Source organism: Salvelinus fontinalis, chromosome 28 (assembly GCF_029448725.1).
Source record: "Salvelinus fontinalis isolate EN_2023a chromosome 28, ASM2944872v1, whole genome shotgun sequence".
NCBI classification, from domain to species: domain Eukaryota; kingdom Metazoa; phylum Chordata; class Actinopteri; order Salmoniformes; family Salmonidae; genus Salvelinus; species Salvelinus fontinalis.
The window spans coordinates 3797659-3814510 of NC_074692.1; the positions used below are offsets into that span (position 1 = coordinate 3797659).

Here is a 16852-nt window from a genome sequence, read left to right on the forward strand (position 1 = left end):
CACCAGTGCTACCACACCGATTTCTCACCTCCTTTGTTCTTGAAGTACTCGGTGTCTTTCCACATGAGTGGAATCCGCAGGTCTGTAATGGCAAAGGACAGTCAGACGAGTGAAATCCACCACAAAAGTAGCATATACACTCGCACAAGCATACGCACGCAGGTAAGTGCATGTACGCACGCACGCACACACACACACACACACACTCAGGTCGACCGGTAGCAGACCCCTGACCTTTAAAAATCCTCCCACCACGCAGTCACTGTCATACTCGCTGTGTGATCTGTGTGTGTGTGCCTACCCGTGTGTCTGTGTGTGCTGAATTTGTGTATGCCCATGCGCTGGAGCCACTAGCTGAATGACTTCCTGTCTACTTAGTCAATCAATGATTAATCACAACCTCTGTTTGTATGCCCTCCAGCTGTGAGCAGTCCCAGACAGACAGACAGCCCCCCTGTCCTCTTGTCCCACTGAGCCAGAGCAGTTCATCGTAATTCTTTAATTACCTTTCACTGAACCCCCCCCTCATCCTAACCCCCCAATTCTCTCCCCCTCCGCCCCTAACTTATTCCTCTCCCCCACCCCAACCTATTCCTCCTTCATTCTACCCCCCTTTTACCCTCAACCCCTATCCCACCCCCTGACGGACAGCGTCTGCAGGTCGCCATGGACGCGGCCAAGAATGAGGAAACGACACGGAGTAATTGGGGAGGAGGAGGCAGGGTGTCAGGGCCCGAGGGGGCTAGACGGAGCTCAGCTATTGGGTAGACATGGGGACCCGGTCTCTCGCTAGCGGTCTTTCGCAGACTCTCTCACTCATTCACATTTGTGCACACACGCACATCACCGGGGCCTACCTGAGATGGCCACCTTACCCTTACAGGGTAGTCTGTCGTCCATGGGCCCTGCATCTGATGACCTAGGAGAGACAGAAATGGGGGGGGTGACAATGGAAATTCTAATTGTAAAGCCTAACCGATTGCCAACCCAGACCATATTAAAGACATTTACCCTATGGGTACAGTAGCATTTATGCAGCGATAAGTTCCTAAGTTCCTATACAGCCCAAAACCCATGCCCTGTCCCCTTACCTTGTGCCATCTGACCTTCGTGCGACCCTCTGCATGACCTGGGCCTCCTTCATCCTCTGCAGCTCTGACATGTAGGCCATGATGCGGGTGTTGCAGGTGAGCAGGCTCTTGGCTGCCTCCAGGGCCTGGTCTCTCTGGGAGCAGGCAGCCAGCAGCTTACAGGCCCCGTCACGCATCCGGATCTCATGGTCTATCTTCTTCTGGATGTCACTGTCCTGCAGGCAGAGAGAGAGAGAGAGAGAGAGAGAGCGGTTAGAGATGGTGCTGACTGGAACAGGTTTGGTCTTCGAGTGTAGAGTGAGACTGTAAGAAGAGGGACAGGGTAAGACATTTTATTTATAATGTAAGACAATGACTGAGAAAGAGCGTGTGTTATGTGCCATGTCTGTGTGTATGAGAGAGAAAGAGGACAAAAGTGTGTGTGTGTGTGTGTGTGTGTGTGTGTGTGCAGGCCAGATGAAGCCCTCTCATGGGCCCATTAGTGGGGCATGCCCTTGAAAGCATTCTGGTGTCTGTGCGGTGAGGAGTCAGTCGGTTGGGGCACAGAGGCTAGTCAGGTAGAAGCTGTAAATATGCCCTTGTGCCCTTCTGTGTCCCCCCCACCCCGGCACACAGACACGAAGATGCTGAATCATTTAACACCTCCCTGCGTGCACAGTACACACACACACACACCCTTTGGGAGCAGCTCACCCGGGAGAGCGTAGCGAGTGGAACTGTCAGAACAGTGGAGCCCTGTCTTCCACTATGAGAGACGCCAGACATTAACACCCAGACACACCCCTCAGTCCCAACACCCGAACCCTTTCCTGCTCCCATCTCAAGTTTGTAAAAAAACATGTGAATCTGATGTGGTTGATCTAGGACAAGGGGTCTAAAGTACGGTTGATCATGAAGGGACGAGATGAGAGAGAGAGAGACTTAGAAGATGCAACACTCAACATGGTTTAACAGAGCCTAAATCACTGCAACACACTTCATACTGCCAGCAGAATGGCAACACAGAGATGAAGAGAAAGAGCAACGTAAAAATGGAGGACAAAGCAAGCAGGAAAGAGACGAGAGAGACAAAGAAATAGGTGAAAACACAAATAGGACTTGTCTCTTTGCACGTTTAAGTTTGTACGGAGGATCCCCCATAACATTTCTTCTACCTCTCTCGGGTTTTGGAAGTAGCCCCAGCTACTGACCTCCCCTGTTGCTATGACAACAACCCACATCTCAGCTGGCTGCTTTGTGTCCAATTAAACATGTTTAATATCACACACACACGCACGCACGCACGCTTCTGCCTCTCACACTCAATCTCTTTGTTATACCACTCCAAAGTGATAACGGTCTTACAGACCTCCCTCTCTACTTTATTTTATTCTCCCCGCCTTCTCGGTCTCTCTCAAGCCATTTTTCACTCCACTGTCTTCAAATAGCCTCGCTCTCTTCTCCTCCCATCCATCCCAAACAGAGCACTGCAAAAAGGACAGTGGGGTGGATGGGGAGTGAATGTGGCTTGGACTCATTTGCCTACATGTGGAGTCATTTTGGCTCTCTGGATCCAGTGCTTTTATGCATTCTGGCCCACAGCTCTCTCGTGGCAGTAACAGAGACAGAGGGTTGTATAGGGTAAACTAATATGCCCTTTGAACAAAAAGCACAGCTTAGGACAAAACCATGGTGGGGAACGCTAAATACACTAACAGCTCTGAATCAAAACACATCCAAATACATTGTCCTCCAGCCAAACCAAGCAGGGTAAAGCTGTGGGCCTACACCAATATTGTTGTAATACAGCCATTCGGGTCAAAAGTACAGTAATACATCAATTCAATCATCTCCAAAAACAGTTACATCATTTAACGTTCAAAGGGGTTCTAAAGTCTAACAGATTTCTCCCTATGGAATACTGTCACACCAACATGTTTAAGCCTGATAAAGAATATTGACATTGTTAAAGATGGGACTGAGGATGCTACCCTGACCTTGGTGAATATGACGGCTAGTCACCTTTAACATGCAAAATCATATGCACAAATTGTTTTAATTGATTTTAGTTCAGCTTTCAATACAAAATAAAACACACTGCTGAAACGACTACTAGACCTGAATGTCAACGGAGGCCTCGCAGGTTGGACTTAACTGACCAGCCACAGAGGGTTCTCATTAAAAAAAATGGGGCCCTCTGATAAACTGACCCTGAACACAGGGGTGTGTCCTCTCACCGTTGTTGTTCTCCATCTACACTAACGAGATGAAGATCCAAGGAAACAACGTGAGGTTTTTCCAAGTACACGGATGACACAGCGTCTTAAGAAAATAGTCCCACCAGAGCAACGTCAGATGGGGACAGCTTTTGTTTTTAATATATATATATTTTTTTTTAATAAAAAAATAAAATAAATCGGGCCAATAACCTTCAAGAATTTTGCCGGTCAAGTGCCACATCAATGTGGCCAAGACAAAGGAGCTGATCATCAATGGCTACAACCTGCTAATGTCCCAACCACACTCTCTGAACGACCAACCAGCGGAGGTGGTTGACTGTTTCAAATACCTAGGGACACAAATTGATGACAAGCTGAGTTTTACAGAGAATGCAGACAATTTTTTTTTTTTTAAAGCAAGCCTGCGTGTGTTTTCAAGTCAGGAAATTGAGGGGGTTTGGGGGTCAGCCAGGATGTTCTGGAGAGGATGTACCGCAGTCTGGTGGAGAGCATCCTCACGTTCAATATGACAGTCAGGTATGGCAATCTGAGCGTGAGGAGCAAACGCAAACTGCCCAGAATAGTAAACGCAGCCAGCAAAGTAATTGGTCGGCCACAGGCACAGTTGAGCAGCCTGTTCCACAAAACAGTCAAAAAGGAAGGCACTGGCTATCATAGGCGATCCCTCCCACCCTCAGTTCCAGAGGCTTCCTTCTGGCCGGTGCTTCAGAATGCCCATGGCTAAGAAGAATGTGGTAAAACAATTTGTTCCTTGCGCTTTTGGACTACTAAATGCAACCTAAATTGTATCGGTATATGCACTTATCCATTTGAAGAGTGCAGTTGGGGCAGCGGTCAGTTGTGAGTAAACGTATCAATGACCTATATGTTTTTAGTCTACGCGCTATGATGGACTGTTTTAAAATGTGGGACGTGAGAATGTATCCTTTTAATGTAAGGTGATGCCAAAGAAAACTGTCCATTCTGGATCGACAATAAAGTTTTATTATATTAAAGATGCCTGGGCCATGTGTGATATATATGCAGGCATACAATGTTAGAGGTAAACGCAAGAGCAGAGCTGACGTGAAATGAAAACAGCAACAATATCCCTTCATCTTCCTATAAGCTTTTGAACAAAGAGGGAAAGGAGAACAGCACGACAGAAGGAATTTTAGGCAGCAGTGTGTGTTTTTGTGTGTGCTTTTCTGTCAGTTTGTGTAGTCAAAGTGTGTGTATAAGAGTGTGTTTGCACAAACAATAAATCTTCAGCTAGATGTAAAATGGGGCGACTAAGACTCCATGACCAAAAAAACAACAACATTATTGACATATTTATTGTTTTAGCGTCGATGAATTCAAATCAGTTGAGGAAGAAATGTTCCAAATGTTATGGTAGCCCACATTGTTCTATCCCATTACCCTTTGCGAGATACGAGACGGAATCGAAGCGCTATCTGATGTAAAACAATGCAGGGTTAAAGGTTCCAAGCCCATTCTAATCATTCTACTTCTATGCGTGCTGCTGCAGGGATGAGGGACGATGCATAGGCAACCGAATACTCGTTCGCTACAACACCTTGCTTGTTTCAGCAAGGAGCAACAACGTTCCATGAAGTTGTAAAGAGTCCATGTTACCTTAGAAACGGACTCAACTGCACAAAATGTCCGGCCGTCCTGTCTTCGGTCAGCTTTTCGCCCCTCCCCCCCCCCCCCCCTCCAAAAGAGAAAGTAAAATGGTTATGATGATTATTTTAATGACAGTCTTCATCCATAACCGCTGGTTATACGGTAATAGTGCCACCCCTATGTGTGTGTATGACTGTGTAGTATACTCTGTGTGTGTGTGTCCTTATCTTCTGCAGTACTACGTAGCACACACCAGTGAACCTGCGGATCTAGCCCATGTGTAGTACAGGACCTGTGCTGCTGCCCTACATGCCAGTCGGGTTCACTGTATTTATAGAGAGGAAATTAGCAGCCTTCTCCTCCGGGGCTTTCCCAAAATGAGACTTTCAACCTAGTTCTGTTATTAATCCCCCTCCGTGCCACTGCCTGAGAGACACACACACGAATGCACACACCCACACAAATGTACACACAAATGAACGAATGCACACACGCACACAGCAAAACATGGTCAAGCTCTCCTCCTGGCATTCTAACAGGGATAAGGTACGTCTGCGGAGTGTGATGAAGCCTGATATCTACAGTACACGCCATATCTAAACTGTGATACGTTTGGGCTTCAGAGATTAAGTCTGCCCACTAACAACCAATTGTTTTCCCTCGGTACTGTTTCTAATATAAAACAGTTTTATCGTCATTGCAAGCTGAGGCTGAATGCACAAAGGACAATATAATACACACAAAAAGGAGCAACCTAGCACCACCAAACAGACAGAGTTATTTTTTACACCACCCCATTTTTATGCCTGGTGCCAATACAGTGCCCCATGCCAGGGTGCCAGTCAGTGGCAGTGAGAGTGAGTGCAAGATGGGAGTATGTTGGATGTGAGACAGTGAAAAAGAGCGAGAAGATGGAAGGGTGAGGGGGCAGCGGGGTTACAGGGACCGGCCTGTTCCCAGGTAATGAAGCGTGAGTGTTGAAAATGAGCCCAGATTGGAATAATTGAGGGAGATGGAATCTTCTGGTCTGTCTGGCTTAGAGGGACGGACAGGAGACAAATGGATGTGTGTGTGTGTGTGTGTGTGTGTGTGTGTGTGTGTGTGTGTGTGTGTGTGTGTGTGTGTGTGTGTGTGTGTGTGTGTGTGTGTGTGTGTGTGTGTGTGTGTGTGTGTGTGTGTGTGTGTGTGTGTGCTGCTGATACCCTGGTGGAAGTAGGGTGTTGGCAGCCTCTCTGTGATCAGTGTGATGTGTTGGGCCTGGGTCTTCACACTGGGGATTTCACACGGCCTTGTTTACATTGTGTTGTTCTGCTTAGTTAGGCTTCCTCTCTGACCCCTGAACCCTACCCAGGATCATGGACTATGGACTCGCCAACCCCAGATGGAAGGATAGTTCAACAGCACCAGTTTAGGAGCAGGCACAGTGTGGAGCTTCTAGTCTGCTATTGATGTGATTGACAGTTCAACCAATGAATCACATGTGTGTGTTAAGCTTAGGCAGTGTACCATATACCTGGGTATTTGGAAAATGTCACGGTATGGTTTTTCAATACTGTCAATACTATTTCTTTGTTTTTCAATAAAATGTGAATATTTGTAGCTACTTTAAGTTAAAGGGAAAGGGGGATACCTAGGCAGTTGTACAACTGTATGCATTCAACTGAAATGTGTCTTCCGCATTTAACCCAACCCCTCTGAATCAGAGGTGCCGGGAGGCTGCAAAATACCTGCAGTCAACATGTGCAATACGTTAGGAGATAAAGCAGATGGCGTTCTTCGTTTTACCTGTCACATTATGAAGTTTACCGTAGTTCCCCAGAACAGTTGAGCCAGTCATGTGTTCGTTGTAAAGAGCACAACAAGCGGGAGCTGGTGAGTCAATAGCATTCTAAAATCGGCGAGTCTCTGTTGTGCTGCACACAAGGTAATGAAGTTACACTTGTATGCAATTCACTATTAAATGTTTGCCATCAGATGTCTTGCTTCTATTTTTTCCCTGTGCTTTCTACTACTAGAGTTTTTTCCCTCCTATCTTCTCCCCTCTGCTCCTTGTGCAAATGCTGCTCTCCCTTCAGAAAAGCATGCTTCACAACTTTGTTCATTTGCACAATTTCTCTCGTTCACCTCCGCTTGTAAATGTCCACGCTCACCAAAAATGGCATTCGGTAGCTACAAGCTCCCGCTTTATGAGCCGGATTTGCCAGTCTTTGCAATTAGTTTATGTTCGTTTTTGCGCGTTAGCATTTAGCTAACAGCGTCCGTGTGATTTTTGCTATTATTTGCATTCTGGTAATAGAGGCCCAATTAGATTTTGTGTTTTTAGCGCCCCCGTGTGTGCTATGCCGGTAATACAGTAAATCTCAGAAGAACTGTATGAAGGTATGAAAATCTGGATCCCACCCAAGCCTAGTGTGTGTGCATGCGTGTGTCTTTACGTGTGTGTCTTTACGTGTGTGTGTTTATGTGTGTGTGTTTATGTGTGAACGTAGTAGAGAGGTGGAAATAGAAAGGTTGTGTTTGTTTGTGAGCCTGCAGTGTCAGCGTGTCTTTAAATTTGTGACTGGGGACACGTGTTCGTGGGAGGAAATCCAGGTCCGCTGCACCTGAATAAAGACTAGTACTGTGAGGTCACTTCCTGCCCGAGTATCCTATCTGTCACATAAGCACCGACTGACTACTTAGAGCAGCCGAGATGACCAAGGAGAGGGAGAGACAGAAAAGAGGAAAAGACAGTGAGAGAGGGAGAACAATGGAAAGACGAGTGACAGCAGGAAAAGCAGCACCAGTATCAAGAGCCTAACCCACTGCTGTAGGGGGAGGGTTAACTTTATTATAGAGTTAATTACAGAGGCACAGGACTGGGGAGGTGTGGAAGAGACTCCCCTCCACTATGAGCTACATAGACATCCTCATTCGCTGACCATCTGCACCAATCAGCATAGAGTAAACAAGCACTCCTCTTTAAAATAATGTAGTGTTAATTCTTCCCACTGCACAATCTTTCATTGACACCCAAAGGAACACACACACACAGATTCTCACACACACAGACAAACACCATGCGCACATAACACAGTGAGCTGAATTCCTGACCACTCCCATTCATCAGGGTTTTAGTGACCAAAGCTAGCTGGCTTTTAATTCGTCAGCCACAACTACGTGCCTGCCCACTCCACCCAAATCCCTTCCTCTTCTGCTTTCCCTTGCTCCCTCTCTCCCACACCCGGGGCATGTCTGCGGTGGACGGAGGGAGGGGCAGGGCCTGGAAAGGCCCAAGGGAGCTGTGGGATGTGGTCACAAGGGGCGAAAGGAACGTACATCAGCAGACTGTCATTAACACACAAAAAAGCATAGGGCCCTGTGTCTCTCTCATTCACTCACAATCACAAACACGCACACAGTCACACACTATAGTTTCATGACGTGCACAAAAACAGCCTCAGACTTTGGTCGGTCTATCCATCCCTCACACAAAGATAGCCTATGCTAACACATACACTACAGAGGCACACAAACAAAACACAGGTTCCACCAAATGCAAATATACAACAAACACTAAATGAACCCACATGAATATCTTGATCAGGTGTAGGGCATACTGTAGTGGTTTGGTTCTGGTACCAGGGGTCAGGAGGCAAAGAAGTTACTGGGTGGGGTGTTTGCCTGCCTCCATTAATGAGAGCAACACGGCCACACAAAGCGGTCCAACCATGGTCCGGGCCAAGGCACATACTTCTCCCCTCCCCAGGCTACTGCCAGAGCTCGGATGTCACCAGGGCCCGAATGGACTCTGCACTGTTCTGATGGTGGAAAGCCAGAGACCTTTGTTCCAATAGAACTGAACACAACCCGTGACCATCAAATGTATTCAATTATTCACAAACAATAGGGGGGGGGGGTATGATATGCAGTGTGTGACTGTGTCACTCTGCAGCCAGCTGTTCTCACACAAAGGCGCCGAGCGTTCCAGTGCAGCTGAGTCCCAGCTCGGAGGGGGGCGGTGTGTGTGTGTGGTATGTGGAGCGGAGCTACAGCCTAGGGTTTTTACGTAGCACTGTTCATTCTTTGAAAAGAGTATGCTGCTAGCTGGGGGTGCGATTCACGGTGGATGTGTGTGTAGGGCAGGGTTTCCGTTAGCCGGTAACAGCTAGTAATCGCCTGCTTTTGGCTGGAGCCGATGAATACATTTTAGCTTCAGCCAATAGTCCAGGAGAAGAAAGAAAAAAAATCCCATTGCGAAATCATGCTTTTTAGCCTATTCATTGATGGAAATACCAGTCGATGGAAATACATTTGACTGGTCATGCTTATTAAATTGGCCGTATCTTTGTTATGCAACTTATTCATGAGTACAGCATACAAATACAGAGCCTTTGAGCAGAAAATCTGCCAGGATCTCAAACAGAAAATGCAAGGGCAATGGCAGGCCGGCTTCATCAGCACGTCACACACAATTTTGCAATGAGTATGCATTGTGAAAATGGATACATTTAATTGTTTGAAACCAGAAAGTTGAAATGCATATTATAAGGAATGTCTTACCTTGCTTCAAAGTAGCCTAGCCAAAATCAGACCATATCCGTGGAGGATAAAATAATTATTTTATTTAAACTTTCTTTCATTGTCCAGTAGCCAAAGACACAATCCTGGTCATATTAGCAACCGATGCTAGTTGTTGCACATTAGATCTCCTGTTTTTCTAACGGATATTTTCATCTCTGTCACATGAAGGTCCCTTGGGCTCCCGAGTGGCGCAGCGGTCTATGGCACTGCATCTCAGCGCTTGAGGCGTCACTAGAGACACCCTGGTTCGATTCCAGGGTCACCACCGGCCGTGATTGGGAGTCCCATGGGGCGGTGCACAATTGGCCCAGTGTCATCCAGGTTTGGCCGGTGTAGGCCATTGTAAATAAGAATTTGTTCTTAACTGACTTGCCTAGTTAAATAAAGGTTAAATTTAACTGCTGGCGTGTGCAGTGCACTTTTGACAACTGTGTGATTTCCCGCTAATTACATTATGGAACTTTCGCACGTAGCTTACTACCTTGTCTACCTATCATCCCACAACTGTCCTAGAGTCTGTTTGAGATAGGCTAGTTCTTTATCGACAAGCTGACCAACAGAATAGGAAAACCTTTCTACTATGGGGGATGGAAGACTGACATGGGCTAGGGATTTTGCTGTTCGTTACTCGTCTTGTTGGCTGAGGAAAAGTAAATGTGGACAGGTATTCTAAAATCTTCAAAGTGCACATCAGAGGCCCAACAACAAGGTAATTCATTAAGAGTGTAGACTGGCAGCCAAGCCCAGCCTTGCTCACAGACACAATAAAACCTTCTGGCACTGACTAGCCTCACCCTAATGCACTACAGCTTGGTTTGTAGTCAATTACACAGGCCTAGTGCCCCTAGTTAGCGCTGTTATGGTGACCGTATTACTGCCACACTGGCGGTCACGAGTCATGACGGCAGTCAAATTCCACGTGATCGTTTAGTCACGGTAATTAGGCTTCTCCTAGCTCTGATGCCGCTGATGGTCATTAGTAGCCTACCAAACTTGCTAACTGCCCCACATTCTATTGTCCCTCTAATCACTCAATGCAAATGTCGTCAAATCGAATCAAACACTTCATGAGAGCCCATGAGCTGATGTTGTGCCACATTTCTATAGGCTATGCAATTGTGGGAGAAAACAGAGTGATGGCCTCTTAAAAAGAGGAGGATCCCATCAGCTTTCTATAGATTAGACCTACTATATTTCTCAACTTTCCTAATGTTAAGCACATTGCTTCTCTTTAAACAAGAATATAGCCTACCTGGCTGGCATGAAAATGAACCAGTGAAAAGCGTCCTATTTCGCTATTTAAGTGCATAGACGACATGTATTTTTTGAAGAATCTCAAATATATTTAGATTTGTTTAACACTTTTTTGGTTACTACATGATCCAATGTGTTATTTCATAGTTTTATTTCATAGTTTTGATATCTTCACTATTATTCTACAATGTAGAAAATAGTAAAAAGAAAAACCCTGAAATGAGTAGGTGTGTCCAAACTTTTGACTGGCACTGTATGTAAATACAAGATTAAATCAAGAACAGTGTGATGGGTGACAATATTAGCCTATCGCTTGTGAATGATGCCCAGCTTGTGTGCAGTAAGGAAAAAAACAGCACTCCTTTTTTTGCAACTTTTTCAATTCATAGTCTCACACCTCATGTACAGTCGTGGCCAAAAGCTTTGAGAATGACACAAATATTAATTTTCAAAGTCTGCTGCCTCAGTAGGTATGATGGCAATTTGCATATACTCTAGAATGTTATGACGAGTGATCAAATGAATTGCAATTAATTGCAAAGTCCCTCTTTGCCATGCAAATGAACTGCATCCCCCCCTCAAAAAATTCCACTGCATTTCAGCCCTGCCATAAAAGGACTAGCTGACATCATGTCAGTGATTCTCTCGTTAACACAGGTGTGAGTGTTGACGAGGACAAGGCTAGAGATCACTCTGTCATGCTGATTGAGTTCGAATAACAGCTTCAAAAGGAGGGTGGTGCATTGTTCTTCCTCTGTCAAGCATGGTTACCTGCAAGGAAACACGTGCCGTCATCATTGCTTTGCACAAAAAGGGCTTCACAGGCAAGGATATTGCTGCCAGTAAGATTGCACCTAAATCAACCATTTATCGGATCATCAAGAACTTCAAGGAGAGTTCAATTGTTGTGAAGGCTTCAGGGCGCCCAAGAAAGTCCAGCAAGCGCCAGGACCGTCTCCTAAAGTTGATTCAGCTGCGGGATCGAGGCACCCCCAGTAGAGCTTGCTCAGGAATGGCAGCAGGCAGGTGTGAATGCATCTGCACGCACAGTGAGGTGAAGGCTTTTGGAGGATGGCCTGGTGTCAAGAAGGGCAGCAAAGAAGCCACTTCTCTCCAGGAAAAACATCAGGGACAGACTGATATTCTGCAAAAGGTACAGGGATTGGACTGCTGAGGAAGTCAAGGTGAGCGCTACCATCAGTCCTGTGTCATGCCAACAGTAAGGCATCCTGAGACCATTCATGTGTGGGGTTGCTTCTCAGACAAGGGAGTGGGCTCACTCACAATTTTGCCTAAGAACACAGCCATGAAAAAAAGAATGGTACCAACACATCCTCCGAGAGCAACTTCTCCCAACCATCCAGGAACAGTTTGGTGACGAACAATGCCATTTCCAGCATAATGGAGCACCTTGCCATAAGGCAAATGTGATAACTAAGTGGCTCGGGGAACAAAACACCGATATTTTGGGTCCATGGTCAGGAAACCCCCAGACATGAATTCCATTGAGAACTTGAGGTCAATCCTCAAGAGGCAGGGGTGGACAAACAAAAACCCACACTCCCCAAGCATTGATTATGCAAGAATGGGCTGCCATCAGTCAGGATGTGACCAGAAGTTAATTGACAGCATGCCAGGGCGGATTGCAGAGGTCTTGAAAAAGAAGGGTCAACACTGGAAATACTCTCTTGACTTTGCATCAACTTCATGTAATTGTCAATAAAAGCCTTTGACACTTATGAAATGCTTGTAATTATACTTCAGTATTCCATAGTAACATCAGATAAAAAATATCTAAAACACTGAGGCAGCAAACTTTGTGGAAATTTATATTTGTGTTTTTCTCAAAACTTTTGGCCACGACTGTAGCCTCGCCCCTAGGGATATATGTTTTGTAGACGTAGCTGGCCAAATAACTTCTTAAAATTAAGCACCATCCGCTTTATAAACAGGTGTAGAGCCTAACTGGCATACATACGCAGCGTGTGAGTTAAGTTTGGGGAAGAAAATATTCACCATAAAAATCTACCTTTATAATAATAGCATTACATACATAATCACATTTGTCACTCATTTCAGGAAACTAGACATATGTCGCACATCCCTCTTTCACAGGAGAGCGAGCCATTTGAATTTAGCTAGCTGGCTGGCTCGCTAGCTAATGTTATGTGTATGATCTGTGTAGTAATGTTATTTGTTTCTTGATTTCATTGATAGTTATAGTCTGTTAGCTAGCTAGCTAACATTGAACCTGGTTGGTTGGCTACCTGCAGATTCATGCAGGGTAGTAACGTTATGAGTTGGGATTATGGCTTATTGTTAAGCTAGATAGCTACATGTCAAAACAAAAAGACTCCACTATGCAAGTAACCATTTCAATAGAATGTTCATGTCGTCACTGCGACAACTGTCGATAGACGTAGTTGATAAATTCTCTCTGGCCATCTACTCAGATTTCAGAGCACTCTTGTCTTAGTGTGCCAGAGCACAGAATGACTGACAAATTTACACAGCTCAACACCCGTTGAATATGGCCGGTGTCAGTAAGCGTTGGCAAAAAAAGCATAATTAAATTGTTGCCAGCAGCACAGTTGCAGTCACCAACGCTCTGGATAACATAAAAACAGCCAAGCCAGCTCTGCTAGTGTGACTAAAATGGTCAGTGAGCTGTTCCCTCATTTGTGTCTGGAAGTAGCTGGCAAGCTAGCCAACGTTAGCCAGTTAGCTTGGGTGCTTCAAATCAAATCTTATATGTCACATGTGCCGAATACAATAGGTGTAGACCTTAGTGAAATGCTTACTTACAAGCCCTTAAATCAACAATGCAGTTTTAAGAAAATACCTAAAAAAAAGTAAGAGATAAGAATAACAAATAATTAAAGTGCAGCAGTAAATAACAATAGCGGGGCTATATACAGGGGGTACCGGTTCAGAGTCAATATGTCAATGTGCAAGCGAGGTAATTGAGGTAATATGTACATGTAGGTAGAGTTATTAAAGTGACTATCCATAGATAATAACAGACAGTAGCAGCACCGTGGGGTGGCAATGCAAATAGTCTGGGTAGTCATTTGATTAGCTGTTCACGAGTCTTATGGCTTGGGTGTAGAAGCTGTTTCGAAGCCTCTTGGACCTAGTCTTGGCGCTCTGATACTGCTTGCCGTGCTCATGTTTTCAGTTGTGAGAATTGACTAAAATAAGTAGGCTCAGAGAGAAGATACTGAACCTGCCAAATTAATTCATTGGCGTTAACATTGAGGGTGTTAACTCCAGATTCTTTTAATTAGATTCCGGTTTGACTGTAAACCCGTCTCTCAGCTGGATCAGATGTCACGTCAACACACATAGCTGGAGATACGGTAGGACAAGTCAAGAAGATTCCAAAAATGATCTGTCAGAATCCAAGGGAAAGCTTTTGGTCCTTCATCAAAACCAGCTTTTAGACAAACAGAATAAGTAAAAGGCATGGACTTTCAATAACGTACCATATTATTGCTAGAGTGTGTGATAGAACATTTACACTGGAGTCTGGGGCATTCGTGTGTGTGTGTGTGTGTGTGTGTGTGTGTGTGTGTGTGTGTGTGCTCAGCACACAGCAGACCCAAAGAGAGAAGATGTATGAAATGGTGGGTACAGAACAGACCATACGTGTATTTATGGCCTGGCTTGGTCTTAAGAACACTGTACATGAACTGCAGGGTACTACTCTATAATGGTAACACAGAGACAGGAAAACCAATAACACAACATTTTTACTTCTCCTGCCCCCTTGTAGAGAAAGGCTGGGTCTCAATAGTCTACACTGGCCTCCTCTCCTCGTCTCCTTTCCTTCATCAGCAATAATCTGAAATAACTGGACAGGTGAAAGGAAATAACCTACAGTATTCAACCACATTGCTTTCACCTAAGACCCAAAGAGAGGAAGCCACATTGGACTAGTGAGATGCACCCAGAGAAACCAAGCAGGATTTTAAGAATTGTGCAACCCTGGGAGAACTAGCTGCTCTGGAACATACCTCAAAAAACAGTGAGAGAATAAGTGAAAGGTGTGAGGATGAATACAATTGAGATAAGCCTGATTTTTTTTTTTGTCCAGCTCTGATCCAATGAGACGGGTGAACAGTTTGTACTCCACGACGTTCCATCATCTGCCAATCTCACAGGAATGGGAAACACCTAATGAGAGTAATTGGCGGAACTGACTGTCTGGGAGCAATTAATTACAAAACACACACGCTTATTATTCACATCTGAGCGCTTACACACATGCGCATAATAGACAGCAGAAGAGGCCAGATCATTGGCAGCGTTGTATTGTAGGTTGGCACAGAGCCACTGGAAGTAGAAGATGGTGCTGCAGTGGATAGCGGCCATTTTACGGGCTCCCAACCAATTCTGCTACATCGTGTGTTTTTTTTAACTGGTCTTTACTTTTTCTGTACACAATGTCTCAGCCATCATTTCTTTTAACTGAAAACAGCTTCTGGACATCAGAACAGCGATCACTAACCTCGATTTGGACCACAACTTCTACTTCAAAGAGTCAGCTGCTGTGGATGTTTTGCCCTAATCCGCCAGACTTGAAACAGGAAGCATCTCTGCAAAAGGGGCAGATGGGCGGGCATACTGATGAACCTACATTGCAAATAAACCATCCCTAGCTTCCGTTCTTTTGGCGAACGTAGAGTCACTGGAGAACAAACTGTACGAGCTCCGTTCGAGACTATCCAACCAATGGGATCTGAATAACTGTAAAATCTTGTTTCTCAGAATCGTGGCTGAACAAGGACATGGATAATATACATCTAGCTGGTTTTTCTATGCATTATTAAAACCGTACGGCAGTGACAGATAAGGTTAAGGTGGAGGGGTGTGTATCTTTGTTAACAACAGCTGGTGCTCAATCTCTAATCTTAAGGAAGTCTCAAGGTTTTTCTCACCCAAGTTAGAATACCTTCATGATCAGCTGCAGACCACACTATTTACCAAGAGAGTTTTAAATCTATATTTTTCATAGCTGTCTATTTACCACCACAAACCGATGCTGGCACTAAGACCGCACTCAACGAGCTGTATACCGCCATAAGCAAAGAAGAAAATGCTCATCCAGAGGCAGCACTCCTAGTGGCGAGTGATTATAATGCAGGGAAACTGAAATCCGTTTTACCCCCATTTTTACCAGCATGCCACCTGTGCAACCAGAGGCAACAAAACTCTAGACCACCTTTACTCCACACAAAGAAACATATATAAAGCTCACCCCCACCCTCTCTTCGGCAAATCTGACCATAGCTCCATCCTCCTGAAAAAAATTCAAAACAGTTGTCTAATGAAATGGATGCTAAGCTACCGGACTGTTTCACTAGCACAAACTGGAATATGTTCCAGGATTCATGCAATAACAATGAGGTGTTTGCCACATCAGTCAATGTTTTCATTAACAAGTGCATCGACGACGTCGTCCCCACGGTGACCATACGTACATATCCCAACCAGAAGGCATGGATTACAGGCAACATCTGCACTGAGCTAAAGGCTAGAGCTGCCACTTTAAAAGGAGTGGGACACTAGTATGGACTCCTATAAGAAATTCTGCTATGACCTCCGAAGAGCCATCAAACAGGCAAAGCATCAATACAGGACTAAGATCAAATCCTATTACGCCAGCTCCGACACTCGTCGGATGTGGCAGGGTTTGCAAACTGTCACAGATTACAAAAGGAAACCCAGCCGCGAGCTGCCAAGTGACGTGAGCCTACCAGACTAACTAAATACCTTCTATGCTTGCTTCGATGCAAGCAATACAAAACCAAGCACGAGAGCACTAGCTGTTCTGGACAACTGTGGGATCTCGTTCTCCATAGCCGATGTAAGAAAGACCGTTAAACAGGTCAACATTCACAAGGCCACGGGGCCAGACAAATCATCAGCACGCGTACTCAGAGCATGCACTGACCAGTTCTTGTCGGGGAAATATTTGGTCATTCATATTTCACAAATACCGGAGCATGTGAGTTCAAAAATACTTTTTATTACTTCATAATAAAAGCCGAGCTGGATCATGAATTCAACTACCTTCGTCTTGGCACAGACTTCGAATACATTTGTCCTCCTTAC

General features: G+C 45.1%; 1 protein-coding gene across 6 annotated transcripts in view; it reads right to left on the reverse strand.

Annotated features, from left to right (window-relative positions):
- Nucleotides 1–16852, reverse strand: part of LOC129825967 (rhotekin-like) — a 124442-nt gene that overhangs the window by 16212 nt on the left and 91378 nt on the right. For all 6 annotated transcript variants that reach the window (XM_055886152.1, XM_055886149.1, XM_055886150.1 and 3 more), the window contains exons 2-4: nt 1092–1306; nt 858–919; nt 29–82 (exon numbers count right to left, since the gene is read on the reverse strand). In XM_055886152.1, coding sequence (XP_055742127.1) covers nt 29–82; nt 858–919; nt 1092–1267 — 292 coding nt within the window. In that variant the 5' untranslated portion in view covers nt 1268–1306. The remainder of the gene's footprint in view (nt 1–28; nt 83–857; nt 920–1091; nt 1307–16852) is intronic.